The following is a 27,316-nucleotide window of genomic DNA, read 5'->3' as shown; positions in this document are numbered from 1 at the left end:
AACAAAGTTGATTTTATTCCAGGGATACAAGGATGATTGTTAGCAAGTCAATCAATGTAGTTCATTACATAAAGATAATTAAGGATAGAATCACACAGCCATCCCAGTGGATGAAAGCTAGCCTTCAACAAAACCCAGCACCCGTTCATGATAAAAACACTAAGGAGATCGGGGTAGCAGTCATCTAGACATTGTAAAGGTATATACGAGAAACCCAAGCACATCGTAGTGCACGGGGAGGTCTGGAGCAAGAGAAGGTGTCCACGCTCATCACCCCCATCCCATGTGGCACTAGAGACTCTAGCCAGAACAAGCAAGAGAAGGAAATAAAATGGGCAAACAGGAGAGGAGGAAAGAAGATTCTCACGGTTGCTGATGACACGATCCTATACTGAGAAGATTCAAAAAGCTCCACCAACAGACTCTAAAGCTACTAAGCAGGTCACAGATCAGCACACAGAAGCCAGCAGCTTCCCTGTCTACCACAATGACTGCTGAACAGACACCAGGGAACAACCCAATTCATAGCAGTCTCAAAAAAAAAAAAACCCACACCTAGGAGTACCTCTAACCAAGACACCTACAGTGAAAGCTACAGAACTCTGAAGAAAGAGGCGGAGGAGGGCCAGGAAGGTGGGAGACGCCCGCATCCGTGGAGAGGAGAATCAACCTGCTAACACGGCCATGGCACCCAAGCAACACAGACCCAAAGCCGTCCCCATCAAAATACAAATGACCTTCTTCACAAACTAGAAAAAACAGTCCTAAAATTTATTTGGAAGAACAAAAGTCCCAGAATAGCCAAAGCATTCCTGAGACAAAAAAGCAACGCTGGAGGCCTCACCCTGACTACGTGTCGGAGCTACAGCAACCAACCTGCATGGCACTGGCTTCAAACCAGACCCAGACCAACGGCACAGAACGGCCCACATCTACTGACCCTTGACAAAGAGGCCAAGAAGACGCCTTGGAGAAAAGACGGCCTTTTAACAAATGGCGCTGGGGCAGCTGGTTATGCTTGTGTAGGAGAAGGAAACTAGACCCTTATCTCTCACCTGCACAAAAAGTCCACAAAAGGATCAAAGACCTCGGAATTAGACCAGAAACTATGCAATTCCTAGGAGAAAATGGAGATCAACACTGCAGCATGAAGGCCAGGAAAGGACTTTCTCAGAAGGACCCCAGAGCTGAGGAAATAAGGCCCAGAGTGAATAAACGGAAGGGCACTGAATTAAAAAGCCCCGCACAGAAAAGGAGACAATCAACAACGTGAAGAGAGGACCCTCAGAACGGGAGAGAACCACCGTAGCTGCTCATCTAACAGACGATGAATATCCAGAATAGGAAAGAACTCAAACCCTTTACACCAAAAACCAAATAATCCAATTAGTACGTGGGCAATGAACCCAACAGGCCTTTCTCAAAAGAAGAGATACAAATGGCCAACAAATACATGAAAAAATCTTCAAGACCATTAGCAACCAGGGACGTGCAAATCAGAACCACACTGAGATTTCATCTCACACCAGTCAGCATGGCGGCCACCAAAAATACACTAATAAGGGACGCTGGAGAGGATGTGGGACCCTTGTCCATGTTGGTGGGACTGTGAATCAGCACAGCCACTGTGGAACCGGTGCAGAGGGTCCTCAAAAGGCCAGGCCTGGCACCACCACGTGACCCAGCCACCCCCTCCTCAGTAATTACCCTAAGAATTAAAGTCGGCATGCCCCAGTGACACAGGCACACCAGGTTGACAGCAGCACGTTCCCCACAGCCAGGCTGTGCCACCAGCCAGGGGCCCCTCAGTGGACGAATGGATAAAGAAAAAGTGGTTTTTACACAACGGAGTTTCTTTTTTAATTTTTATTATTATTATTATTTTGTAGTTGATGATGGACAGAATGCCTTGATTTTATTTGTTCCTCTTTATGTGGTGCTGAGGATCGAATCCAGCGCCTCACATGAGCTAGGCAATCACTCGTCCCCACAACGGAGTTGTATTCAGCCATAAAGAAGTTTGAAATCATGCCTTTTGCAGAAAGGTGGATGAACTTGAGAGCATTATATTAAGCAAAAGAAGCCAAACTTGGAAGGCCAGGGGTCAATGTCTTCCCTCCTCTGTGGAAGCACGAGAGGAAAAAGGAAAAGAAAGGTTGTGGGGTTATCCCACGAATGCCATGGAAAGGGTCCATGGAAGGAGGGAAATGCCGGGGAGGGACACGGGCCGAAGCGCACTGCTACGAGATGTGCGCCACCAGGAGGGTGGCAGAGAAGTGGGAGAAGGGAAGCGGTCACCAGCACAGTCAGGAAATGCCCTCGGGCGGACGGAGAGGGCCACAGCTGGCCAACACCGCGGGATGCAGCGCGCTGGCTCGGAGCCACGCAAGGTCTCGCATCCACACTGCAACCCAGCACCTCCCGGACCAGCAACAAGACGCTCAGCCAGATCCAGCAGGAAGCCGTGAGCAGGGAGGAGAATCAGGGAAACCGAGAGTGCCTTTGAGTAAAAAGCCAACAAAACCGACAAGCTCTTGGCTACTGTCACTAAGAAAAGTAGAGAAACTTAAAAACCAGAAATGCAAAAGGAAATAGTAGGACCACCGCCGCGGTCGTGGAGAGAACTGTAGGGGACACAACAGAGGAATGACCAGGAAACAGCAGGCGGCCGGCCACAGCTCACCAGGAAGAAACCCAGAACCTCACTAGGCCAAGGTGGTGAGATGGAGAGCCACAGACACCTCCTGCGGAGAGCAGCTCAGGGCCACTCGGCCTCGCTGCAGAATCCCACCGACACACACCAGCACCAATCCTCCCGGAATTCTTCCCAGAAATCTAAGAGGAAGAATCACGTCCAAGCTCATCCTCCGAGGCCAGCATCACCCTGGAATCACAGCCAGATGAGGACGCTACAGGAAAGAAACCCAGATCAGTGTTTCTGATGAATGTTAATAAAAAAAACCCTCAACAGAACACTACAAATCAAGGCCACAGCACGCTGCAATCCTAGGCCACCAGCAGGGCGCTGGCTCGGGAATGCACGGCAGTTCACCAGGGGACCTCCATCCGTGCCGCTGACGGCATCAGCAGAGTGAGGTGCAGCACCACGCGTCCTCTGGAGTGGGGCAGGATGAGCACTAGGCAGATCTGACCCCCTCCCGTGACAGACACAGGAGTGGAAGGGTGGCACCTCAGCCTGGGGAGGCCAGCTGTGAAAATCCCACTCCGTGTGAACTGGACCCAAGCACCAAGTCCAGCACCCAGGCCAGGATGCCCATGGGTGAGTGACCTTGAAGAGGGCGATGCACACACCTGTAATTCCAGCAGCTCAGGAGGCTGAGGCAGGAGGACTGCGAGTTCAAACCAGCCTCAGCAACTCAGTGAGGCACCAAGCAACTCAGCGAGACCCTGTCTCTAATAAAATACAGAATGGGATACCAAAGCCAACCAAGAACGAAACCCATCAAAACCGTTAGCCAGTCTTGGTGAGAGAGGTTCTGGTTCTAAACTATTCATTTACTATTGCTATTAATGTTGACATAATCATAAGATCAGTGACCAATTCTTCACCAACTAAAATGGCACAACTCTCCCTGAAACAAACTTTACTGGGTATCATGAAGCCTTTCGAGAATAACACCGTGATCTAGGGAAACTGTGGCTACCACTGTGAACAGACAGGCTGCAACATTGCCTGGAGTCACCAGTGAGTGGAGACTCGGAGACGCCAGGGCAGACAAGCCCTTATTGCAGTGGGCTCTTGTGCTGTGTCCTCACAGATATGAGAGTCAAGTCAACGAGTGCTGACCCAAAGAGCCTCGCACAGCCGTCCCTCCCGATCACAGCCGAACGTATGGGAAAATACGAAACAGGGCTGGGACGTGGCTCAGGCGTTAGGCGTTCCTGGTTCCATCCCCAGTACCAAAACAGTGAAGAGGGTGACGCTGCCACCAAGCAGGGAAAGGAGCTGGGGAGACACAGGACGAAGGAGACTAGCCGTGAGGCGCTCTGCGCACCACAGGGCCCGAGAGCAGGCTCACGGGAGCAGGACGCGGGGTGGACGGCCCTGTCCCTCAGCAGGACCTCTGCCTCCCCACTAGTGAAAGCAGCGTAAACCAACCCGACTCCCACTTGCAATGTGCAGGAACGGCTCATTGGCAGGTAGGGGCCAAGGGGGCGACCACTGGGTGCAGTCCAACCTCCCGGCCAAGCACTGACTCCAGACCCTGGCAAGTGCCTCAGAGAGGCTGGGCGTCAGGGGGTCCGCGACGGGGTGGGCATCAGGGGATATCCGTGACGGGGTGGGCGTCAGGGGATATCCGTGACGGGGTGGGCGTCAGGGGGACCAAGATGGGCCAGGTGTGAGGACAGTAAGGCCTCTAGGTGGGGCAGTGGAAGGACACCTACATGTCCCACCCACATGTGCCCCTGGAGCACCTGGGCGGTGACTGTGGGCAGTGACTGGCAGGTGAGGAGCAGAGGGCAGCTCAGCTGCTCTACCTCTGTATTCCAGGACACACGGACACACCCACGACCATGTGCAGGCAGGCGGCTGAGGCTACGCTGGGTAAGGCTGAGCCGGGGGTTCAGGTGGGACAGGTCTTTTTTCCCTGACATCAGGTTTTCAGGTTAGGGATCGGGCACTGGTAAAGTCTGCAAATGTTCCACGTCCCATAATCTGACACCCACCACACACTGGCCCAGGCACTGCAGATGACAGACTCCACCCGCCACACTCCGGCAGGACAGACCAAGTGTAGGACTAACCCAGCCCCAGGAACTTGGGGATCCCCACCCCATTCAAGAACATCACAGACGAGGTGTGTGTGGTCCTCCCGTGGGTCAGCGTGAAGACAGGCTGCTCGGCCACCGTGTGGCCTGCCCCTCCCAGGCCAGGTTACAGGCTCATCACCCGGGTGCCCGTGTGCGCCGTAACTGCACGTGGGCTCTGAGAGGTTCGGGACGGGCACTGAGCCTTGGCGCCACAGATGACCGGCACACAGCTAAGAGACCAGGTGGCTCCCGGTCCATCTACTAGGGCGGCCAGCCGAGCGGCCCCTACTCTAGGCTAGGGGCTCTGAGCTCAGAACGCCTGCCTGTGGCGGGTGTGTGGATGTCAGCCACCCTCCTTGTCCAGTGAGGAGTCCAAGCACCAGGGCTGTCCCCTCTGCTGCTGAGGGGTCCCGTGCCTCCCTCGGGAGAGGGCGGTTCAAGATGTCACCTGCAGTGCACTCAACACACCCTCTGCCTGGGCATTCAGGAAGGAGACCTGAGGGGGCAGAGCATCCTGGCAGAGGCAGCCTCTGTCCCTCCAGCTGGCCCTGGAAAGCTGCAGTCCTTCAGAGGGCATGGGAGCACCCACAGGGGGCCCAGGAAGGTGGTGGGCGGGAAGGCCTGGCGTGTGCGGCAGGTGGCCCGCAGCCCCGGCAGCCTTACCGTGCTATCTTGTCGCTGCAGGACATGGTCAGCAGCCTCTCCCCCTGCAGCACCCCATCCCACGTCTGGATGCTGGCGTTCGACCGCACTGGGATCGTCCCCTCGCCAGACTCAATTTTTGTCCGCAGCTGTCCCCTGGCTTTGCGGTTTGGATGTCGATCTGAGGGCTCTAAGAGAGAAAGCAAGTTCCAGGCTCAGGGTGGGGCACCAGGCCGTGGCACATCCAGGCCTGAAGTATCTACACACATCTGAGGGCTCTAAGAGAGAAAGCAAGTTCCAGGCTCAGGGTGGGGCACCAGGCCGTGGCACATCCAGGCCTGAGTATCTACACACATCTGAGGGCTCTAAGAGAGAAAGCAAGTTCCAGGCTCAGGGTGGGGCACCAGGCCGTGGCACATCCAGGCCTGAAGTATCTACACACATCTGAGGGCTCTAAGAGAGAAAGCAAGTTCCAGGCTCAGGGTGGGGCACCAGGCCGTGGCACATCCAGGCCTGAAGTATCTACACACATCTGAGGGCTCTAAGAGAGAAAGCAAGTTCCAGGCTCAGGGTGGGGCACCAGGCCGTGGCACATCCAGGCCTGAGTATCTACACACATCTGAGGGCTCTAAGAGAGAAAGCAAGTTCCAGGCTCAGGGTGGGGCACCAGGCCGTGGCACATCCAGGCCTGAAGTATCTACACACATCTGAGGGCTCTAAGAGAGAAAGCAAGTTCCAGGCTCAGGGTGGGGCACCAGGCCGTGGCACATCCAGGCCTGAAGTATCTACACACATCTGAGGGCTCTAAGAGAGAAAGCAAGTTCCAGGCTCAGGGTGGGGCACCAGGCCTGAGTATCTACACACATCTGAGGGCTCTAAGAGAGAAAGCAAGTTCCAGGCTCAGGGTGGGGCACCAGGCCGTGGCACATCCAGGCCTGAAGTATCTACACACATCTGAGGGCTCTAAGAGAGAAAGCAAGTTCCAGGCTCAGGGTGGGGCACCAGGCCGTGGCACATCCAGGCCTGAAGTATCTACACACATCTGAGGGCTCTAAGAGAGAAAGCAAGTTCCAGGCTCAGGGTGGGGCACCAGGCCTGAGTATCTACACACATCTGAGGGCTCTAAGAGAGAAAGCAAGTTCCAGGCTCAGGGTGGGGCACCAGGCCGTGGCACATCCAGGCCTGAAGTATCTACACACATCTGAGGGCTCTAAGAGAGAAAGCAAGTTCCAGGCTCAGGGTGGGGCACCAGGCCGTGGCACATCCAGGCCTGAAGTATCTACACACATCTGAGGGCTCTAAGAGAGAAAGCAAGTTCCAGGCTCAGGGTGGGGCACCAGGCCTGAAGTATCTACACACATCTGAGGGCTCTAAGAGAGAAAGCAAGTTCCAGGCTCAGGGTGGGGCACCAGGCCGTGGCACATCCAGGCCTGAGTATCTACACACATCTGAGGGCTCTAAGAGAGAAAGCAAGTTCCAGGCTCAGGGTGGGGCACCAGGCCGTGGCACATCCAGGCCTGAAGTATCTACACACATCTGAGGGCTCTAAGAGAGAAAGCAAGTTCCAGGCTCAGGGTGGGGCACCAGGCCGTGGCACATCCAGGCCTGAAGTATCTACACACATCTGAGGGCTCTAAGAGAGAAAGCAAGTTCCAGGCTCAGGGTGGGGCACCAGGCCGTGGCACATCCAGGCCTGAAGTATCTACACACATCTGAGGGCTCTAAGAGAGAAAGCAAGTTCCAGGCTCAGGGTGGGGCACCAGGCCTGAAGTATCTACACACATCTGAGGGCTCTAAGAGAGAAAGCAAGTTCCAGGCTCAGGGTGGGGCACCAGGCCTGAAGTATCTACACACATCTGAGGGCTCTAAGAGAGAAAGCAAGTTCCAGGCTCAGGGTGGGGCACCAGGCCTGAAGTATCTACACACATCTGAGGGCTCTAAGAGAGAAAGCAAGTTCCAGGCTCAGGGGGGGGCACCAGGCCGTGGCACATCCAGGCCTGAGTATCTACACACATCTGAGGGCTCTAAGAGAGAAAGCAAGTTCCAGGCTCAGGGTGGGGCACCAGGCCGTGGCACATCCAGGCCTGAAGTATCTACACACATCTGAGGGCTCTAAGAGAGAAAGCAAGTTCCAGGCTCAGGGTGGGGCACCAGGCCTGAAGTATCTACACACATCTGAGGGCTCTAAGAGAGAAAGCAAGTTCCAGGCTCAGGGTGGGGCACCAGGCCTGAAGTATCTACACACATCTGAGGGCTCTAAGAGAGAAAGCAAGTTCCAGGCTCAGGGTGGGGCACCAGGCCTGAAGTATCTACACACATCTGAGGGCTCTAAGAGAGAAAGCAAGTTCCAGGCTCAGGGTGGGGCACCAGGCCGTGGCACATCCAGGCCTGAAGTATCTACACACATCTGAGGGCTCTAAGAGAGAAAGCAAGTTCCAGGCTCAGGGTGGGGCACCAGGCCGTGGCACATCCAGGCCTGAAGTATCTACACACATCTGAGGGCTCTAAGAGAGAAAGCAAGTTCCAGGCTCAGGGTGGGGCACCAGGCCGTGGCACATCCAGGCCTGAAGTATCTACACACATCTGAGGGTTCTAAGAGAGAAAGCAAGTTCCAGGCTCAGGGTGGGGCACCAGGCCGTGGCACATCCAGGCCTGAAGTATCTACACACATCTGAGGGCTCTAAGAGAGAAAGCAAGTTCCAGGCTCAGGGTGGGGCACCAGGCCGTGGCACATCCAGGCCTGAGTATCTACACACATCTGAGGGCTCTAAGAGAGAAAGCAAGTTCCAGGCTCAGGGTGGGGCACCAGGCCTGAAGTATCTACACACATCTGAGGGCTCTAAGAGAGAAAGCAAGTTCCAGGCTCAGGGTGGGGCACCAGGCCTGAAGTATCTACACACATCTGAGGGCTCTAAGAGAGAAAGCAAGTTCCAGGCTCAGGGTGGGGCACCAGGCCTGAATTATCTACACACATCTGAGGGCTCTAAGAGAGAAAGCAAGTTCCAGGCTCAGGGTGGGGCACCAGGCCTGAAGTATCTACACACATCTGAGGGCTCTAAGAGAGAAAGCAAGTTCCAGGCTCAGGGTGGGGCACCAGGCCGTGGCACATCCAGGCCTGAAGTATCTACACACATCTGAGGGCTCTAAGAGAGAAAGCAAGTTCCAGGCTCAGGGTGGGGCACCAGGCCGTGGCACATCCAGGCCTGAAGTATCTACACACATCTGAGGGCTCTAAGAGAGAAAGCAAGTTCCAGGCTCAGGGTGGGGCACCAGGCCGTGGCACATCCAGGCCTGAGTATCTACACACATCTGAGGGCTCTAAGAGAGAAAGCAAGTTCCAGGCTCAGGGTGGGGCACCAGGCCGTGGCACATCCAGGCCTGAAGTATCTACACACATCTGAGGGCTCTAAGAGAGAAAGCAAGTTCCAGGCTCAGGGTGGGGCACCAGGCCGTGGCACATCCAGGCCTGAAGTATCTACACACATCTGAGGGCTCTAAGAGAGAAAGCAAGTTCCAGGCTCAGGGTGGGGCACCAGGCCGTGGCACATCCAGGCCTGAAGTATCTACACACATCTGAGGGCTCTAAGAGAGAAAGCAAGTTCCAGGCTCAGGGTGGGGCACCAGGCCTGAAGTATCTACACACATCTGAGGGCTCTAAGAGAGAAAGCAAGTTCCAGGCTCAGGGTGGGGCACCAGGCCTGAAGTATCTACACACATCTGAGGGCTCTAAGAGAGAAAGCAAGTTCCAGGCTCAGGGTGGGGCACCAGGCCTGAAGTATCTACACACATCTGAGGGCTCTAAGAGAGAAAGCAAGTTCCAGGCTCAGGGTGGGGCACCAGGCCGTGGCACATCCAGGCCTGAGTATCTACACACATCTGAGGGCTCTAAGAGAGAAAGCAAGTTCCAGGCTCAGGGTGGGGCACCAGGCCGTGGCACATCCAGGCCTGAAGTATCTACACACATCTGAGGGCTCTAAGAGAGAAAGCAAGTTCCAGGCTCAGGGTGGGGCACCAGGCCTGAAGTATCTACACACATCTGAGGGCTCTAAGAGAGAAAGCAAGTTCCAGGCTCAGGGTGGGGCACCAGGCCTGAAGTATCTACACACATCTGAGGGCTCTAAGAGAGAAAGCAAGTTCCAGGCTCAGGGTGGGGCACCAGGCCTGAAGTATCTACACACATCTGAGGGCTCTAAGAGAGAAAGCAAGTTCCAGGCTCAGGGTGGGGCACCAGGCCGTGGCACATCCAGGCCTGAAGTATCTACACACATCTGAGGGCTCTAAGAGAGAAAGCAAGTTCCAGGCTCAGGGTGGGGCACCAGGCCGTGGCACATCCAGGCCTGAAGTATCTACACACATCTGAGGGCTCTAAGAGAGAAAGCAAGTTCCAGGCTCAGGGTGGGGCACCAGGCCGTGGCACATCCAGGCCTGAAGTATCTACACACATCTGAGGGCTCTAAGAGAGAAAGCAAGTTCCAGGCTCAGGGTGGGGCACCAGGCCGTGGCACATCCAGGCCTGAAGTATCTACACACATCTGAGGGCTCTAAGAGAGAAAGCAAGTTCCAGGCTCAGGGTGGGGCACCAGGCCGTGGCACATCCAGGCCTGAGTATCTACACACATCTGAGGGCTCTAAGAGAGAAAGCAAGTTCCAGGCTCAGGGTGGGGCACCAGGCCTGAAGTATCTACACACATCTGAGGGCTCTAAGAGAGAAAGCAGGTTCCAGGCTCAGGGTGGGGCACCAGGCCTGAAGTATCTACACACATCTGAGGGCTCTAAGAGAGAAAGCAAGTTCCAGGCTCAGGGTGGGGCACCAGGCCTGAAGTATCTACACACATCTGAGGGCTCTAAGAGAGAAAGCAAGTTCCAGGCTCAGGGTGGGGCACCAGGCCTGAAGTATCTACACACATCTGAGGGCTCTAAGAGAGAAAGCAAGTTCCAGGCTCAGGGTGGGGCACCAGGCCGTGGCACATCCAGGCCTGAAGTATCTACACACATCTGAGGGCTCTAAGAGAGAAAGCAAGTTCCAGGCTCAGGGTGGGGCACCAGGCCGTGGCACATCCAGGCCTGAAGTATCTACACACATCTGAGGGCTCTAAGAGAGAAAGCAAGTTCCAGGCTCAGGGTGGGGCACCAGGCCGTGGCACATCCAGGCCTGAAGTATCTACACACATCTGAGGGCTCTAAGAGAGAAAGCAAGTTCCAGGCTCAGGGTGGGGCACCAGGCCGTGGCACATCCAGGCCTGAAGTATCTACACACATCTGAGGGCTCTAAGAGAGAAAGCAAGTTCCAGGCTCAGGGTGGGGCACCAGGCCGTGGCACATCCAGGCCTGAGTATCTACACACATCTGAGGGCTCTAAGAGAGAAAGCAAGTTCCAGGCTCAGGGTGGGGCACCAGGCCGTGGCACATCCAGGCCTGAAGTATCTACACACATCTGAGGGCTCTAAGAGAGAAAGCAAGTTCCAGGCTCAGGGTGGGGCACCAGGCCTGAAGTATCTACACACATCTGAGGGCTCTAAGAGAGAAAGCAAGTTCCAGGCTCAGGGTGGGGCACCAGGCCGTGGCACATCCAGGCCTGAAGTATCTACACACATCTGAGGGCTCTAAGAGAGAAAGCAAGTTCCAGGCTCAGGGTGGGGCACCAGGCCTGAAGTATCTACACACATCTGAGGGCTCTAAGAGAGAAAGCAAGTTCCAGGCTCAGGGTGGGGCACCAGGCCGTGGCACATCCAGGCCTGAAGTATCTACACACATCTGAGGGCTCTAAGAGAGAAAGCAAGTTCCAGGCTCAGGGTGGGGCACCAGGCCGTGGCACATCCAGGCCTGAAGTATCTACACACATCTGAGGGCTCTAAGAGAGAAAGCAAGTTCCAGGCTCAGGGTGGGGCACCAGGCCGTGGCACATCCAGGCCTGAGTATCTACACACATCTGAGGGCTCTAAGAGAGAAAGCAAGTTCCAGGCTCAGGGTGGGGCACCAGGCCGTGGCACATCCAGGCCTGAAGTATCTACACACATCTGAGGGCTCTAAGAGAGAAAGCAAGTTCCAGGCTCAGGGTGGGGCACCAGGCCTGAAGTATCTACACACATCTGAGGGCTCTAAGAGAGAAAGCAAGTTCCAGGCTCAGGGTGGGGCACCAGGCCGTGGCACATCCAGGCCTGAAGTATCTACACACATCTGAGGGCTCTAAGAGAGAAAGCAAGTTCCAGGCTCAGGGTGGGGCACCAGGCCGTGGCACATCCAGGCCTGAAGTATCTACACACATCTGAGGGCTCTAAGAGAGAAAGCAAGTTCCAGGCTCAGGGTGGGGCACCAGGCCGTGGCACATCCAGGCCTGAAGTATCTACACACATCTGAGGGCTCTAAGAGAGAAAGCAAGTTCCAGGCTCAGGGTGGGGCACCAGGCCGTGGCACATCCAGGCCTGAAGTATCTACACACATCTGAGGGCTCTAAGAGAGAAAGCAAGTTCCAGGCTCAGGGTGGGGCACCAGGCCGTGGCACATCCAGGCCTGAGTATCTACACACATCTGAGGGCTCTAAGAGAGAAAGCAAGTTCCAGGCTCAGGGTGGGGCACCAGGCCGTGGCACATCCAGGCCTGAAGTATCTACACACATCTGAGGGCTCTAAGAGAGAAAGCAAGTTCCAGGCTCAGGGTGGGGCACCAGGCCGTGGCACATCCAGGCCTGAAGTATCTACACACATCTGAGGGCTCTAAGAGAGAAAGCAAGTTCCAGGCTCAGGGTGGGGCACCAGGCCGTGGCACATCCAGGCCTGAAGTATCTACACACATCTGAGGGCTCTAAGAGAGAAAGCAAGTTCCAGGCTCAGGGTGGGGCACCAGGCCGTGGCATCCAGGCCTGAGTATCTACACACATCTGAGGGCTCTAAGAGAGAAAGCAAGTTCCAGGCTCAGGGTGGGGCACCAGGCCGTGGCACATCCAGGCCTGAAGTATCTACACACATCTGAGGGCTCTAAGAGAGAAAGCAAGTTCCAGGCTCAGGGTGGGGCACCAGGCCGTGGCACATCCAGGCCTGAAGTATCTACACACATCTGAGGGCTCTAAGAGAGAAAGCAAGTTCCAGGCTCAGGGTGGGGCACCAGGCCGTGGCACATCCAGGCCTGAAGTATCTACACACATCTGAGGGCTCTAAGAGAGAAAGCAAGTTCCAGGCTCAGGGTGGGGCACCAGGCCGTGGCACATCCAGGCCTGAAGTATCTACACACATCTGAGGGCTCTAAGAGAGAAAGCAAGTTCCAGGCTCAGGGTGGGGCACCAGGCCGTGGCACATCCAGGCCTGAAGTATCTACACACATCTGAGGGCTCTAAGAGAGAAAGCAAGTTCCAGGCTCAGGGTGGGGCACCAGGCCGTGGCACATCCAGGCCTGAAGTATCTACACACATCTGAGGGCTCTAAGAGAGAAAGCAAGTTCCAGGCTCAGGGTGGGGCACCAGGCCTGAAGTATCTACACACATCTGAGGGCTCTAAGAGAGAAAGCAAGTTCCAGGCTCAGGGTGGGGCACCAGGCCGTGGCACATCCAGGCCTGAAGTATCTACACACATCTGAGGGCTCTAAGAGAGAAAGCAAGTTCCAGGCTCAGGGTGGGGCACCAGGCCTGAAGTATCTACACACATCTGAGGGCTCTAAGAGAGAAAGCAAGTTCCAGGCTCAGGGTGGGGCACCAGGCCGTGGCACATCCAGGCCTGAAGTATCTACACACATCTGAGGGCTCTAAGAGAGAAAGCAAGTTCCAGGCTCAGGGTGGGGCACCAGGCCGTGGCACATCCAGGCCTGAAGTATCTACACACATCTGAGGGCTCTAAGAGAGAAAGCAAGTTCCAGGCTCAGGGTGGGGCACCAGGCCGTGGCACATCCAGGCCTGAAGTATCTACACACATCTGAGGGCTCTAAGAGAGAAAGCAAGTTCCAGGCTCAGGGTGGGGCACCAGGCCGTGGCACATCCAGGCCTGAAGTATCTACACACATCTGAGGGCTCTAAGAGAGAAAGCAAGTTCCAGGCTCAGGGTGGGGCACCAGGCCGTGGCACATCCAGGCCTGAGTATCTACACACATCTGAGGGCTCTAAGAGAGAAAGCAAGTTCCAGGCTCAGGGTGGGGCACCAGGCCTGAAGTATCTACACACATCTGAGGGCTCTAAGAGAGAAAGCAAGTTCCAGGCTCAGGGTGGGGCACCAGGCCTGAAGTATCTACACACATCTGAGGGCTCTAAGAGAGAAAGCAAGTTCCAGGCTCAGGGTGGGGCACACCAGGCCTGAAGTATCTACACACATCTGAGGGCTCTAAGAGAGAAAGCAAGTTCCAGGCTCAGGGTGGGGCACCAGGCCGTGGCACATCCAGGCCTGAAGTATCTACACACATCTGAGGGCTCTAAGAGAGAAAGCAAGTTCCAGGCTCAGGGTGGGGCACCAGGCCGTGGCACATCCAGGCCTGAAGTATCTACACACATCTGAGGGCTCTAAGAGAGAAAGCAAGTTCCAGGCTCAGGGTGGGGCACCAGGCCGTGGCACATCCAGGCCTGAAGTATCTACACACATCTGAGGGCTCTAAGAGAGAAAGCAAGTTCCAGGCTCAGGGTGGGGCACCAGGCCGTGGCACATCCAGGCCTGAAGTATCTACACACATCTGAGGGCTCTAAGAGAGAAAGCAAGTTCCAGGCTCAGGGTGGGGCACCAGGCCGTGGCACATCCAGGCCTGAAGTATCTACACACATCTGAGGGCTCTAAGAGAGAAAGCAAGTTCCAGGCTCAGGGTGGGGCACCAGGCCGTGGCACATCCAGGCCTGAAGTATCTACACACATCTGAGGGCTCTAAGAGAGAAAGCAAGTTCCAGGCTCAGGGTGGGGCACCAGGCCGTGGCACATCCAGGCCTGAAGTATCTACACACATCTGAGGGCTCTAAGAGAGAAAGCAAGTTCCAGGCTCAGGGTGGGGCACCAGGCCGTGGCACATCCAGGCCTGAAGTATCTACACACATCTGAGGGCTCTAAGAGAGAAAGCAAGTTCCAGGCTCAGGGTGGGGCACCAGGCCGTGGCACATCCAGGCCTGAAGTATCTACACACATCTGAGGGCTCTAAGAGAGAAAGCAAGTTCCAGGCTCAGGGTGGGGCACCAGGCCGTGGCACATCCAGGCCTGAAGTATCTACACACATCTGAGGGCTCTAAGAGAGAAAGCAAGTTCCAGGCTCAGGGTGGGGCACCAGGCCGTGGCACATCCAGGCCTGAAGTATCTACACACATCTGAGGGCTCTAAGAGAGAAAGCAAGTTCCAGGCTCAGGGTGGGGCACCAGGCCGTGGCACATCCAGGCCTGAAGTATCTACACACATCTGAGGGCTCTAAGAGAGAAAGCAAGTTCCAGGCTCAGGGTGGGGCACCAGGCCGTGGCACATCCAGGCCTGAAGTATCTACACACATCTGAGGGCTCTAAGAGAGAAAGCAAGTTCCAGGCTCAGGGTGGGGCACCAGGCCGTGGCACATCCAGGCCTGAAGTATCTACACACATCTGAGGGCTCTAAGAGAGAAAGCAAGTTCCAGGCTCAGGGTGGGGCACCAGGCCGTGGCACATCCAGGCCTGAAGTATCTACACACATCTGAGGGCTCTAAGAGAGAAAGCAAGTTCCAGGCTCAGGGTGGGGCACCAGGCCGTGGCACATCCAGGCCTGAAGTATCTACACACATCTGAGGGCTCTAAGAGAGAAAGCAAGTTCCAGGCTCAGGGTGGGGCACCAGGCCGTGGCACATCCAGGCCTGAAGTATCTACACACATCTGAGGGCTCTAAGAGAGAAAGCAAGTTCCAGGCTCAGGGTGGGGCACCAGGCCGTGGCACATCCAGGCCTGAAGTATCTACACACATCTGAGGGCTCTAAGAGAGAAAGCAAGTTCCAGGCTCAGGGTGGGGCACCAGGCCGTGGCACATCCAGGCCTGAAGTATCTACACACATCTGAGGGCTCTAAGAGAGAAAGCAAGTTCCAGGCTCAGGGTGGGGCACCAGGCCGTGGCACATCCAGGCCTGAAGTATCTACACACATCTGAGGGCTCTAAGAGAGAAAGCAAGTTCCAGGCTCAGGGTGGGGCACCAGGCCGTGGCACATCCAGGCCTGAAGTATCTACACACATCTGAGGGCTCTAAGAGAGAAAGCAAGTTCCAGGCTCAGGGTGGGGCACCAGGCCGTGGCACATCCAGGCCTGAAGTATCTACACACATCTGAGGGCTCTAAGAGAGAAAGCAAGTTCCAGGCTCAGGGTGGGGCACCAGGCCGTGGCACATCCAGGCCTGAAGTATCTACACACATCTGAGGGCTCTAAGAGAGAAAGCAAGTTCCAGGCTCAGGGTGGGGCACCAGGCCGTGGCACATCCAGGCCTGAAGTATCTACACACATCTGAGGGCTCTAAGAGAGAAAGCAAGTTCCAGGCTCAGGGTGGGGCACCAGGCCGTGGCACATCCAGGCCTGAAGTATCTACACACATCTGAGGGCTCTAAGAGAGAAAGCAAGTTCCAGGCTCAGGGTGGGGCACCAGGCCGTGGCACATCCAGGCCTGAAGTATCTACACACATCTGAGGGCTCTAAGAGAGAAAGCAAGTTCCAGGCTCAGGGTGGGGCACCAGGCCGTGGCACATCCAGGCCTGAAGTATCTACACACATCTGAGGGCTCTAAGAGAGAAAGCAAGTTCCAGGCTCAGGGTGGGGCACCAGGCCGTGGCACATCCAGGCCTGAAGTATCTACACACATCTGAGGGCTCTAAGAGAGAAAGCAAGTTCCAGGCTCAGGGTGGGGCACCAGGCCGTGGCACATCCAGGCCTGAAGTATCTACACACATCTGAGGGCTCTAAGAGAGAAAGCAAGTTCCAGGCTCAGGGTGGGGCACCAGGCCGTGGCACATCCAGGCCTGAAGTATCTACACACATCTGAGGGCTCTAAGAGAGAAAGCAAGTTCCAGGCTCAGGGTGGGGCACCAGGCCGTGGCACATCCAGGCCTGAAGTATCTACACACATCTGAGGGCTCTAAGAGAGAAAGCAAGTTCCAGGCTCAGGGTGGGGCACCAGGCCGTGGCACATCCAGGCCTGAAGTATCTACACACATCTGAGGGCTCTAAGAGAGAAAGCAAGTTCCAGGCTCAGGGTGGGGCACCAGGCCGTGGCACATCCAGGCCTGAAGTATCTACACACATCTGAGGGCTCTAAGAGAGAAAGCAAGTTCCAGGCTCAGGGTGGGGCACCAGGCCGTGGCACATCCAGGCCTGAAGTATCTACACACATCTGAGGGCTCTAAGAGAGAAAGCAAGTTCCAGGCTCAGGGTGGGGCACCAGGCCGTGGCACATCCAGGCCTGAAGTATCTACACACATCTGAGGGCTCTAAGAGAGAAAGCAAGTTCCAGGCTCAGGGTGGGGCACCAGGCCGTGGCACATCCAGGCCTGAAGTATCTACACACATCTGAGGGCTCTAAGAGAGAAAGCAAGTTCCAGGCTCAGGGTGGGGCACCAGGCCGTGGCACATCCAGGCCTGAAGTATCTACACACATCTGAGGGCTCTAAGAGAGAAAGCAAGTTCCAGGCTCAGGGTGGGGCACCAGGCCGTGGCACATCCAGGCCTGAAGTATCTACACACATCTGAGGGCTCTAAGAGAGAAAGCAAGTTCCAGGCTCAGGGTGGGGCACCAGGCCGTGGCACATCCAGGCCTGAAGTATCTACACACATCTGAGGGCTCTAAGAGAGAAAGCAAGTTCCAGGCTCAGGGTGGGGCACCAGGCCGTGGCACATCCAGGCCTGAAGTATCTACACACATCTGAGGGCTCTAAGAGAGAAAGCAAGTTCCAGGCTCAGGGTGGGGCACCAGGCCGTGGCACATCCAGGCCTGAAGTATCTACACACATCTGAGGGCTCTAAGAGAGAAAGCAAGTTCCAGGCTCAGGGTGGGGCACCAGGCCGTGGCACATCCAGGCCTGAGTATCTACACACATCTGAGGGCTCTAAGAGAGAAAGCAAGTTCCAGGCTCAGGGTGGGGCACCAGGCCGTGGCACATCCAGGCCTGAAGTATCTACACACATCTGAGGGCTCTAAGAGAGAAAGCAAGTTCCAGGCTCAGGGTGGGGCACCAGGCCTGAAGTATCTACACACATCTGAGGGCTCTAAGAGAGAAAGCAAGTTCCAGGCTCAGGGTGGGGCACCAGGCCGGAAGTATCTACACACATCTGAGGGCTCTAAGAGAGAAAGCAAGTTCCAGGCTCAGGGTGGGGCACCGTGGCACCAGGCCTGAAGTATCTACACACATCTGAGGGCTCTAAGAGAGAAAGCAAGTTCCAGGCTCAGGGTGGGGCACCAGGCCTGAAGTATCTACACACATCTGAGGGCTCTAAGAGAGAAAGCAAGTTCCAGGCTCAGGGTGGGGCACCAGGCCGTGGCACATCCAGGCCTGAAGTATCTACACACATCTGAGGGCTCTAAGAGAGAAAGCAAGTTCCAGGCTCAGGGTGGGGCACCAGGCCGTGGCACATCCAGGCCTGAAGTATCTACACACATCTGAGGGCTCTAAGAGAGAAAGCAAGTTCCAGGCTCAGGGTGGGGCACCAGGCCGTGGCACATCCAGGCCTGAAGTATCTACACACATCTGAGGGCTCTAAGAGAGAAAGCAAGTTCCAGGCTCAGGGTGGGGCACCAGGCCGTGGCACATCCAGGCCTGAAGTATCTACACACATCTGAGGGCTCTAAGAGAGAAAGCAAGTTCCAGGCTCAGGGTGGGGCACCAGGCCGTGGCACATCCAGGCCTGAAGTATCTACACACATCTGAGGGCTCTAAGAGAGAAAGCAAGTTCCAGGCTCAGGGTGGGGCACCAGGCCGTGGCACATCCAGGCCTGAAGTATCTACACACATCTGAGGGCTCTAAGAGAGAAAGCAAGTTCCAGGCTCAGGGTGGGGCACCAGGCCGTGGCACATCCAGGCCTGAAGTATCTACACACATCTGAGGGCTCTAAGAGAGAAAGCAAGTTCCAGGCTCAGGGTGGGGCACCAGGCCGTGGCACATCCAGGCCTGAAGTATCTACACACATCTGAGGGCTCTAAGAGAGAAAGCAAGTTCCAGGCTCAGGGTGGGGCACCAGGCCGTGGCACATCCAGGCCTGAAGTATCTACACACATCTGAGGGCTCTAAGAGAGAAAGCAAGTTCCAGGCTCAGGGTGGGGCACCAGGCCGTGGCACATCCAGGCCTGAAGTATCTACACACATCTGAGGGCTCTAAGAGAGAAAGCAAGTTCCAGGCTCAGGGTGGGGCACCAGGCCGTGGCACATCCAGGCCTGAAGTATCTACACACATCTGAGGGCTCTAAGAGAGAAAGCAAGTTCCAGGCTCAGGGTGGGGCACCAGGCCGTGGCACATCCAGGCCTGAAGTATCTACACACATCTGAGGGCTCTAAGAGAGAAAGCAAGTTCCAGGCTCAGGGTGGGGCACCAGGCCGTGGCACATCCAGGCCTGAAGTATCTACACACATCTGAGGGCTCTAAGAGAGAAAGCAAGTTCCAGGCTCAGGGTGGGGCACCAGGCCGTGGCACATCCAGGCCTGAAGTATCTACACACATCTGAGGGCTCTAAGAGAGAAAGCAAGTTCCAGGCTCAGGGTGGGGCACCAGGCCGTGGCACATCCAGGCCTGAAGTATCTACACACATCTGAGGGCTCTAAGAGAGAAAGCAAGTTCCAGGCTCAGGGTGGGGCACCAGGCCGTGGCACATCCAGGCCTGAAGTATCTACACACATCTGAGGGCTCTAAGAGAGAAAGCAAGTTCCAGGCTCAGGGTGGGGCACCAGGCCGTGGCACATCCAGGCCTGAAGTATCTACACACATCTGAGGGCTCTAAGAGAGAAAGCAAGTTCCAGGCTCAGGGTGGGGCACCAGGCCGTGGCACATCCAGGCCTGAAGTATCTACACACATCTGAGGGCTCTAAGAGAGAAAGCAAGTTCCAGGCTCAGGGTGGGGCACCAGGCCGTGGCACATCCAGGCCTGAAGTATCTACACACATCTGAGGGCTCTAAGAGAGAAAGCAAGTTCCAGGCTCAGGGTGGGGCACCAGGCCGTGGCACATCCAGGCCTGAAGTATCTACACACATCTGAGGGCTCTAAGAGAGAAAGCAAGTTCCAGGCTCAGGGTGGGGCACCAGGCCGTGGCACATCCAGGCCTGAAGTATCTACACACATCTGAGGGCTCTAAGAGAGAAAGCAAGTTCCAGGCTCAGGGTGGGGCACCAGGCCGTGGCACATCCAGGCCTGAAGTATCTACACACATCTGAGGGCTCTAAGAGAGAAAGCAAGTTCCAGGCTCAGGGTGGGGCACCAGGCCGTGGCACATCCAGGCCTGAAGTATCTACACACATCTGAGGGCTCTAAGAGAGAAAGCAAGTTCCAGGCTCAGGGTGGGGCACCAGGCCGTGGCACATCCAGGCCTGAAGTATCTACACACATCTGAGGGCTCTAAGAGAGAAAGCAAGTTCCAGGCTCAGGGTGGGGCACCAGGCCGTGGCACATCCAGGCCTGAAGTATCTACACACATCTGAGGGCTCTAAGAGAGAAAGCAAGTTCCAGGCTCAGGGTGGGGCACCAGGCCGTGGCACATCCAGGCCTGAGTATCTACACACATCTGAGGGCTCTAAGAGAGAAAGCAAGTTCCAGGCTCAGGGTGGGGCACCAGGCCGTGGCACATCCAGGCCTGAAGTATCTACACACATCTGAGGGCTCTAAGAGAGAAAGCAAGTTCCAGGCTCAGGGTGGGGCACCAGGCCGTGGCACATCCAGGCCTGAAGTATCTACACACATCTGAGGGCTCTAAGAGAGAAAGCAAGTTCCAGGCTCAGGGTGGGGCACCAGGCCGTGGCACATCCAGGCCTGAAGTATCTACACACATCTGAGGGCTCTAAGAGAGAAAGCAAGTTCCAGGCTCAGGGTGGGGCACCAGGCCGTGGCACATCCAGGCCTGAAGTATCTACACACATCTGAGGGCTCTAAGAGAGAAAGCAAGTTCCAGGCTCAGGGTGGGGCACCAGGCCGTGGCACATCCAGGCCTGAAGTATCTACACACATCTGAGGGCTCTAAGAGAGAAAGCAAGTTCCAGGCTCAGGGTGGGGCACCAGGCCGTGGCACATCCAGGCCTGAAGTATCTACACACATCTGAGGGCTCTAAGAGAGAAAGCAAGTTCCAGGCTCAGGGTGGGGCACCAGGCCGTGGCACATCCAGGCCTGAAGTATCTACACACATCTGAGGGCTCTAAGAGAGAAAGCAAGTTCCAGGCTCAGGGTGGGGCACCAGGCCGTGGCACATCCAGGCCTGAAGTATCTACACACATCTGAGGGCTCTAAGAGAGAAAGCAAGTTCCAGGCTCAGGGTGGGGCACCAGGCCGTGGCACATCCAGGCCTGAAGTATCTACACACATCTGAGGGCTCTAAGAGAGAAAGCAAGTTCCAGGCTCAGGGTGGGGCACCAGGCCTGAAGTATCTACACACATCTGAGGGCTCTAAGAGAGAAAGCAAGTTCCAGGCTCAGGGTGGGGCACCAGGCCGTGGCACATCCAGGCCTGAAGTATCTACACACATCTGAGGGCTCTAAGAGAGAAAGCAAGTTCCAGGCTCAGGGTGGGGCACCAGGCCGTGGCACATCCAGGCCTGAAGTATCTACACACATCTGAGGGCTCTAAGAGAGAAAGCAAGTTCCAGGCTCAGGGTGGGGCACCAGGCCGTGGCACATCCAGGCCTGAAGTATCTACACACATCTGAGGGCTCTAAGAGAGAAAGCAAGTTCCAGGCTCAGGGTGGGGCACCAGGCCGTGGCACATCCAGGCCTGAAGTATCTACACACATCTGAGGGCTCTAAGAGAGAAAGCAAGTTCCAGGCTCAGGGTGGGGCACCAGGCCGTGGCACATCCAGGCCTGAAGTATCTACACACATCTGAGGGCTCTAAGAGAGAAAGCAAGTTCCAGGCTCAGGGTGGAGGACCAGGCCGTGGCACATCCAGGCCTGAAGTATCTACACACATCTGAGGGCTCTAAGAGAGAAAGCAAGTTCCAGGCTCAGGGTGGGGCACCAGGCCGTGGCACATCCAGGCCTGAGTATCTACACACATCTGAGGGCTCTAAGAGAGAAAGCAAGTTCCAGGCTCAGGGTGGGGCACCAGGCCGTGGCACATCCAGGCCTGAAGTATCTACACACATCTGAGGGCTCTAAGAGAGAAAGCAAGTTCCAGGCTCAGGGTGGGGCACCAGGCCTGAAGTATCTACACACATCTGAGGGCTCTAAGAGAGAAAGCAAGTTCCAGGCTCAGGGTGGGGCACCAGGCCGTGGCACATCCAGGCCTGAAGTATCTACACACATCTGAGGGCTCTAAGAGAGAAAGCAAGTTCCAGGCTCAGGGTGGGGCACCAGGCCGTGGCACATCCAGGCCTGAGTATCTACACACATCTGAGGGCTCTAAGAGAGAAAGCAAGTTCCAGGCTCAGGGTGGGGCACCAGGCCGTGGCACATCCAGGCCTGAGTATCTACACACATCTGAGGGCTCTAAGAGAGAAAGCAAGTTCCAGGCTCAGGGTGGGGCACCAGGCCGTGGCACATCCAGGCCTGAAGTATCTACACACATCTGAGGGCTCTAAGAGAGAAAGCAAGTTCCAGGCTCAGGGTGGAGCACCAGGCCGTGGCACATCCAGGCCTGAGTATCTACACACATCTGAGGGCTCTAAGAGAGAAAGCAAGTTCCAGGCTCAGGGTGGGGCACCAGGCCGTGGCACATCCAGGCCTGAAGTATCTACACACATGCAGCACGTTCACGCCACCCACACAACACACTCATGCAGCTCAGGGTTACAGAAAGGACTCAGGAAGGGGCCTCCGTGGGGGCCGGGCAAGGAGCCTTCCATTCCCATCAAGACAACGGTGGGAGAGAACAGGAGGAAGCACCCAGGGCTGCTGACTTGGGCCAGGGGCATTTGCTGTAGCTTACCCCTGGTATATCAAAGAGCTTTCTGTAAGGCGTGCCGGCGCACGTCCCCGGGAAGCCGGCGCACAGCCACCATTAGCCCTGGGGCATCCACTGAGTGGTTTTCACTTTCTCTCTCATATATTTTTTAAATATCTTTACTTCATTTATATGTGGTGCTGAGGACCAAACCCAGCGCCATACGTGTGCCAGGCGAGTGCTCTACCCCTGAGCCCCAGCCCCAGCCCTCTTTCTCATATTTTAACAGCAGCCACTCGCTGGGGAACTACATTGGCTTTATAATCAAGGAAGATGATGTAACCAAACCCGCAGTGTGGACGGACATGCCCAGCCTTGGGAGAAGGACATGGATACAAACTGCCACAACCAGGGCACTGGCTGGCGGTGACGGTGGCCCACTTGGCACCAGTGTCCACCGCTCCTGAAGTAGCGGCTCTGTGCTTGGGTTACACGTTAGTCAGGGAGCGCCTCAGGGAGTTAGTCACCACACACACAAGCACCAGGCACCCGATTCAGACACTCTGGAGTGGGTGTGGGTACGACTGTGGTCTGACACCTTCACCCTGTTCTCAGGACTCAGTTAATCAGAAGTTGCATTTTCCTTTCTTGCTTTAGAATTGGCATTTTGCATTCATAAGCATTTTCTAGTTAAACGGCCACTTGGGAAGAAGGAGCCCATGCTGTGACGGCATCTCCCATCGGACCCACACCCAGGACACCGCGTGCTGCGCCTGCCCTCACTACGGGGTAAGTTTCCTTGAGGACCTGCTGACTGCTGGTCCAGCCTCACACCTTCGAGCACCGGCTCGTGGGGCGAGAATATCCGGGCGTCTCCGCAGGGAGAGGTGCTGATGTACAGGTGGAACTGCACGGTGTCCTTCAGCCGGAACCCTCCTCGCTCCGACTTCTGGAAGATGGAGCTCTTCTGGTCCTCTTTGCTACTGCAAAACCAACCAACAAAGGAACAGTGGCAGAGGTGACCCGAGCTGCTTGTGTTGAGAGGGAGGGTTTTCAGGGTGCTTCCCACAGGCAGGCCGGCTTAGTGGGACCTCAGGCCACCTCAGGGAGGGCCAGGTCATTGAGCAAGAGCGACTCCTGCCCCCCATGCGTGTTTTCAAACAGCAAGACACAGCGCGTGGCCTGGCGAAGGAAGGTCAGGCCAGGCCTGGGGCCCCGCAGTGTGGGAGGCTCCTCACGTCCACATTGCACGGAGCGAGACCACACGGCCTTCGCAGGCCTGGGGATCACAGCCCGGCCACGTCCACAGGGCATGTGCCTGCCTCTGTGCCTGCGCATGTGTTCCTAACTCGGTGGCTCTTGGGACTGAGGCGGGCAGAGCAGGGTAGCAGCGGGATCACGCCCACATGCTGTTCCAGGGTCTGCACCGCGTCAGGGGCTCCGCACTCACTTCAGGTAGAGCTCCAGCTGCGCGTAGAGGAACCTGAGCAGGGAGCGGCGGGCGATGATCTCCGCGTGGCAATCGTTCAGCGCCAAGCCGCGGTCGCTCATGTACTCCCCATTGATGCACTTGGTCCCCGTGGACACACTGATCACCTTGGCGTCCTTCACGTCTGTGCCTGGAGGGCAGGAGAGGGCTGCAGCCACGCGGGACCGCCCAGGCCTCCAGGTCACAGATGATGAGCCGCCCCGCCGCCTGCCCGCCTGCCCGCCTGCCCGCCTGTGCTCACACCTGCCCAGCCCGTCCCTGAGCACAGGGCCCTCACGCAGCAGGGCAGGTGCACTGCCCCCCCACTGCCCAGGAACGCGGCACCGTGAAGAGACTGGCCAGCTGGGCAGTAAGGGTGAAGCCAGAACCAAATCACCCAAGAGGTGCAGCAGAGGGCTCGAAGGTGCCGAGGCCCCTCACGCTGAGAGCCCGTCACGTTCAACCATCCTGGCGAGGGGCCACCTGGGACAGCCCTGCGGGACCGGCCACAGGCCCAGAGACCGACTGTGAGCTGGGTGGGGCTCAGGGTACAGCCTAGCACTTGCCTTCACAGAGGCCCTGGGTCCCACCCCCTGTGCCAGAAAAGACACAGTGACCTGGGTGGGGGCTGGTGGCAGCCTCGCCTTGTGGCCAGGGGCGAGAGGTGCCAGGGTCAGCGCCCTGGCAGACCGTCCTCAGCAGGCTGACTCCCGGCAATGCCAGGCCAGTGCTGCTGCCCCCTGGCTTCAGACGCACTTTTGGCTTTGAGCCGACGATCACGGGAAGATTCAGCATGTGGTGCCACCTCTTCCCCGGTGACTGGGCACCCGAGGGAAGGAGCAGCTGGCCTCACCCCTGAGGGCGTGGAGCTCGCAGGGAGCCAGCTCACAAGTGGCACCCTAACACCGGCAGGCCCAGGCGCCAGACACTGGGGCTCACCTGAGAGGAGCCTTGCAGTGGGTAGGCCACGGCCAGCAGCACAGCCATGACCACAGCAGCCACGGCTCCCGGGCACCAGGCTGAGCACCAGACTCATGGCCCCCTACAACCTGAAGAGGTGGCCACCTTGGGAGAGGGGCCACGGTCCCCTGCACAGGGAACCAGGTTTCTCCCTGGCTGGCAGGTGTCACCCTCCCCACCTCCCTCCCTGCCTGGCCTCTGCCTGCACTGGAGAGTCCATGCTGGGTGACCCATGCTGGGAGTAGAGCCCCCAGGAAATAGGGTCCTCTCCTGGGCCCCACCCCACCCAGGGGCCAGGCACTGGCTTTTCCTCAGAGTTCCCAGGAAGGACCCCAGCTTCTTTCACTCCTGGAAACTTCTGGAAGAACCTGAAGGAATTACCAGAGCTTCCCCCGCCCCCTGACCTGCACTCTCCAGCCGTCCTGCCCCTGGTCGAGCCCTCCTCGGCAGCCCTCGGCCTGGTAGCCTGGCGCCAGGGACGCAGCACCAAGTCCTGCTCCCAGGCGAAGGCTCCCCGTCGGCTGCCTCAGGACAGGCCGAGGCCAGAGGCCGTCCGCAGGAGGAGGACAGGAGGAGCCCTCCTGGGCTGGCCTAGGCGTCAGGCCCGTCTGCTGTGCCCTGGGCGGGGGTGGCCTGAGGCGGGGCCTCTGCCTGCCGACACAGACCCTGCCGAGCTGCACCGCGTCCAGGCGAAGGGCCCAGGACAGCTACTGCCTGCACACACAGCCCCACCGATGAGAGCAAGGCAGACCACACAGGGAAACAGGAGGGGGAGACAGGTGGGCACGGCTACCTGTGGTCATGACGACTCCAGCCAGCACTTTTCTGCGTGCGTGAGGTGAGGAGAAGTTGTCCGTCAGGTCACTGAACTTACCCAGGACCAGGCGCGAGACGGCATCTGCCAGCACCTGGGGAGGAAGGACCTGAGGTCAGGCCTCGTACACCTGGGAGCCAGCGCCTCTCCACGCCAACACACGCGGCTCCTCACACAGGGACGCTTGCGGACCATGGCCACCCCAGGGACCACTGGGTAAAGGTGACAAATGTGTGTGTGTCCTCCAAAACAACCCTTGAAACAGGGGCCAAAATGTCATGCGGGACTCAGCTGGGGGTCCTCCAGGCCCCCAGCCCCCTCACCTGGGGAAACGCCGGCCCTGGATCTGCTGACCCTCAGCCACCCTGCTGTGGCCACAGCACTTTCAGGGAGGGAACAGGCTCCTCTTTGGCCCTCCTTGTGACAAAGGGCAGCTGGAGGAGACGTGCTCAGGCCAGAGAAGCTCTGCGCATGACCGCATGTGAGCGCGAGCCGCACTGAGCGTATGCCTGGAGGGGGAGGTGCCAACACGGCAGTGGGGACGCCTGGCCACAGGGTGCCCTGCTCGAGGCAAGTGCCTCTGTCAGGCCCCAGAGGTGGGCTTCTCGGCTTTAGATTTATCTTGGAGACAGTGACAGAGTCTTTGGGGTGTCAAGCCAAGTCTGCCAGATGCCACCAACTCACCTGTCGGCACAATCCAGTGGCCCCGGCAAACCCCGTCCCCCTAATCCTCGGGAAGCACTTCCACAGCGCACGGCAATGCCACTGCTCCCAGGGCCAACCTCCTTGGGCAGGATTGTCCCCGTCACTGCACAGCAGATACCAGGGCATCCAGGGCACAGGACAGGGCAGCTGTGCTGCGGCTGGACCCTCACCGCCCTCTCAGCCCTGGGGACCTCAGCAGCACAGGTCTGAGGGCAGACAGGGGCCAGCGAAGAAGGCCATGCAGGGCACTCACACCCCGGGCAGCAGGTGGAAATCAGCTGCTGTTGCCTGGGAGCAGCCCAGCACCCAGTGCCCGGGGAGCGGAGAGCTAGAACCACAACGGGTGGCTGGCCTCGCGCCCTGTGGTGCAGAAGCAGCTCCCCTCTAAGTCCAGGTGGCTGTGATGTGGAGGTAGCAGGCCCTGCCAGCCAGGCCAGGCCATGCGTCCTAGTGGCCACACAGCAGCCCGGGAGCCTCCACAGCCTGCGCCAGGCCTGAGGTAGATGAAACCCCGGCAGACCTCACGTGGCCAACGCTCTGAACTCCCTAAGCCCCTGTGCCAGGAATATGGGGAGGCAGTCCTGAACCAGGAGGCTGGGCCTGAGGCCTTCCAGTTACCCCAGGAAAACAGCAAAGACTCCTGTCCACTCCAGAACAGGTGCTCTGAAACTTCCAGGCAGAAAACCGCAGAGCCCGGCAACATGCCCAGCAGGACCAGTCCTGGGAAGGCCCACCCTGGTCCTTTGAGCAACACGGGACCTCGCCTGATCCCCGAGGGCTTCAGGAGACACTGTGGAGGGCTGAGCGGACACAGGAGGGGGCACAGGAAGGGTTGGGAGGACATAGCTCCCACCCGAGGTTCTGGACTACAGAGGGCCAGAAGCAAGCCGGGGCCTGCCAGCCGTGCCCCTCCCCACAGCCAGGCCCCACTAGAAGCCCTCCCAAGCTGGACACTCGGTCCTCTCCTCACTGAGGTGGCTGAGGCACGGC

The 27,316-nt window shown here is 57.3% G+C and overlaps 1 protein-coding gene across 9 annotated transcripts in view; it reads right to left on the bottom strand.

The window, feature by feature from the left end:
- The window catches only part of Adarb1 (adenosine deaminase RNA specific B1), a 125,468-nt gene that overhangs the window by 33,034 nt on the left and 65,118 nt on the right, over positions 1–27,316 (bottom strand). For 4 of the 9 annotated variants that reach the window (XM_046438973.2, XM_046438972.2, XM_046438970.2 and 1 more), the window contains exons 5-8: positions 25,601–25,715; positions 23,830–24,016; positions 23,187–23,362; positions 5,437–5,605 (exon numbers count right to left, since the gene is read on the bottom strand). In XM_046438973.2, the coding sequence (XP_046294929.1) occupies positions 5,437–5,605; positions 23,187–23,362; positions 23,830–24,016; positions 25,601–25,715 (647 nt within the window). The remainder of the gene's footprint in view (positions 1–5,436; positions 5,606–23,186; positions 23,363–23,829; positions 24,017–25,600; positions 25,716–27,316) is intronic. The other 5 variants (XM_046438974.2, XM_046438967.2, XM_046438975.2 and 2 more) reach the window with 3 other exon arrangements.

The sequence above is a fragment of the Marmota monax genome, unplaced genomic scaffold, assembly GCF_021218885.2.
Source record: "Marmota monax isolate L192 unplaced genomic scaffold, Marmota_monax_Labrador192_F-V1.1 WCK01_AAM20220418_F8-fsc00125, whole genome shotgun sequence".
Classification (NCBI taxonomy): Eukaryota; Metazoa; Chordata; class Mammalia; order Rodentia; family Sciuridae; genus Marmota; species Marmota monax.
This window is presented reverse-complemented; position numbering and strand designations above follow the sequence as displayed.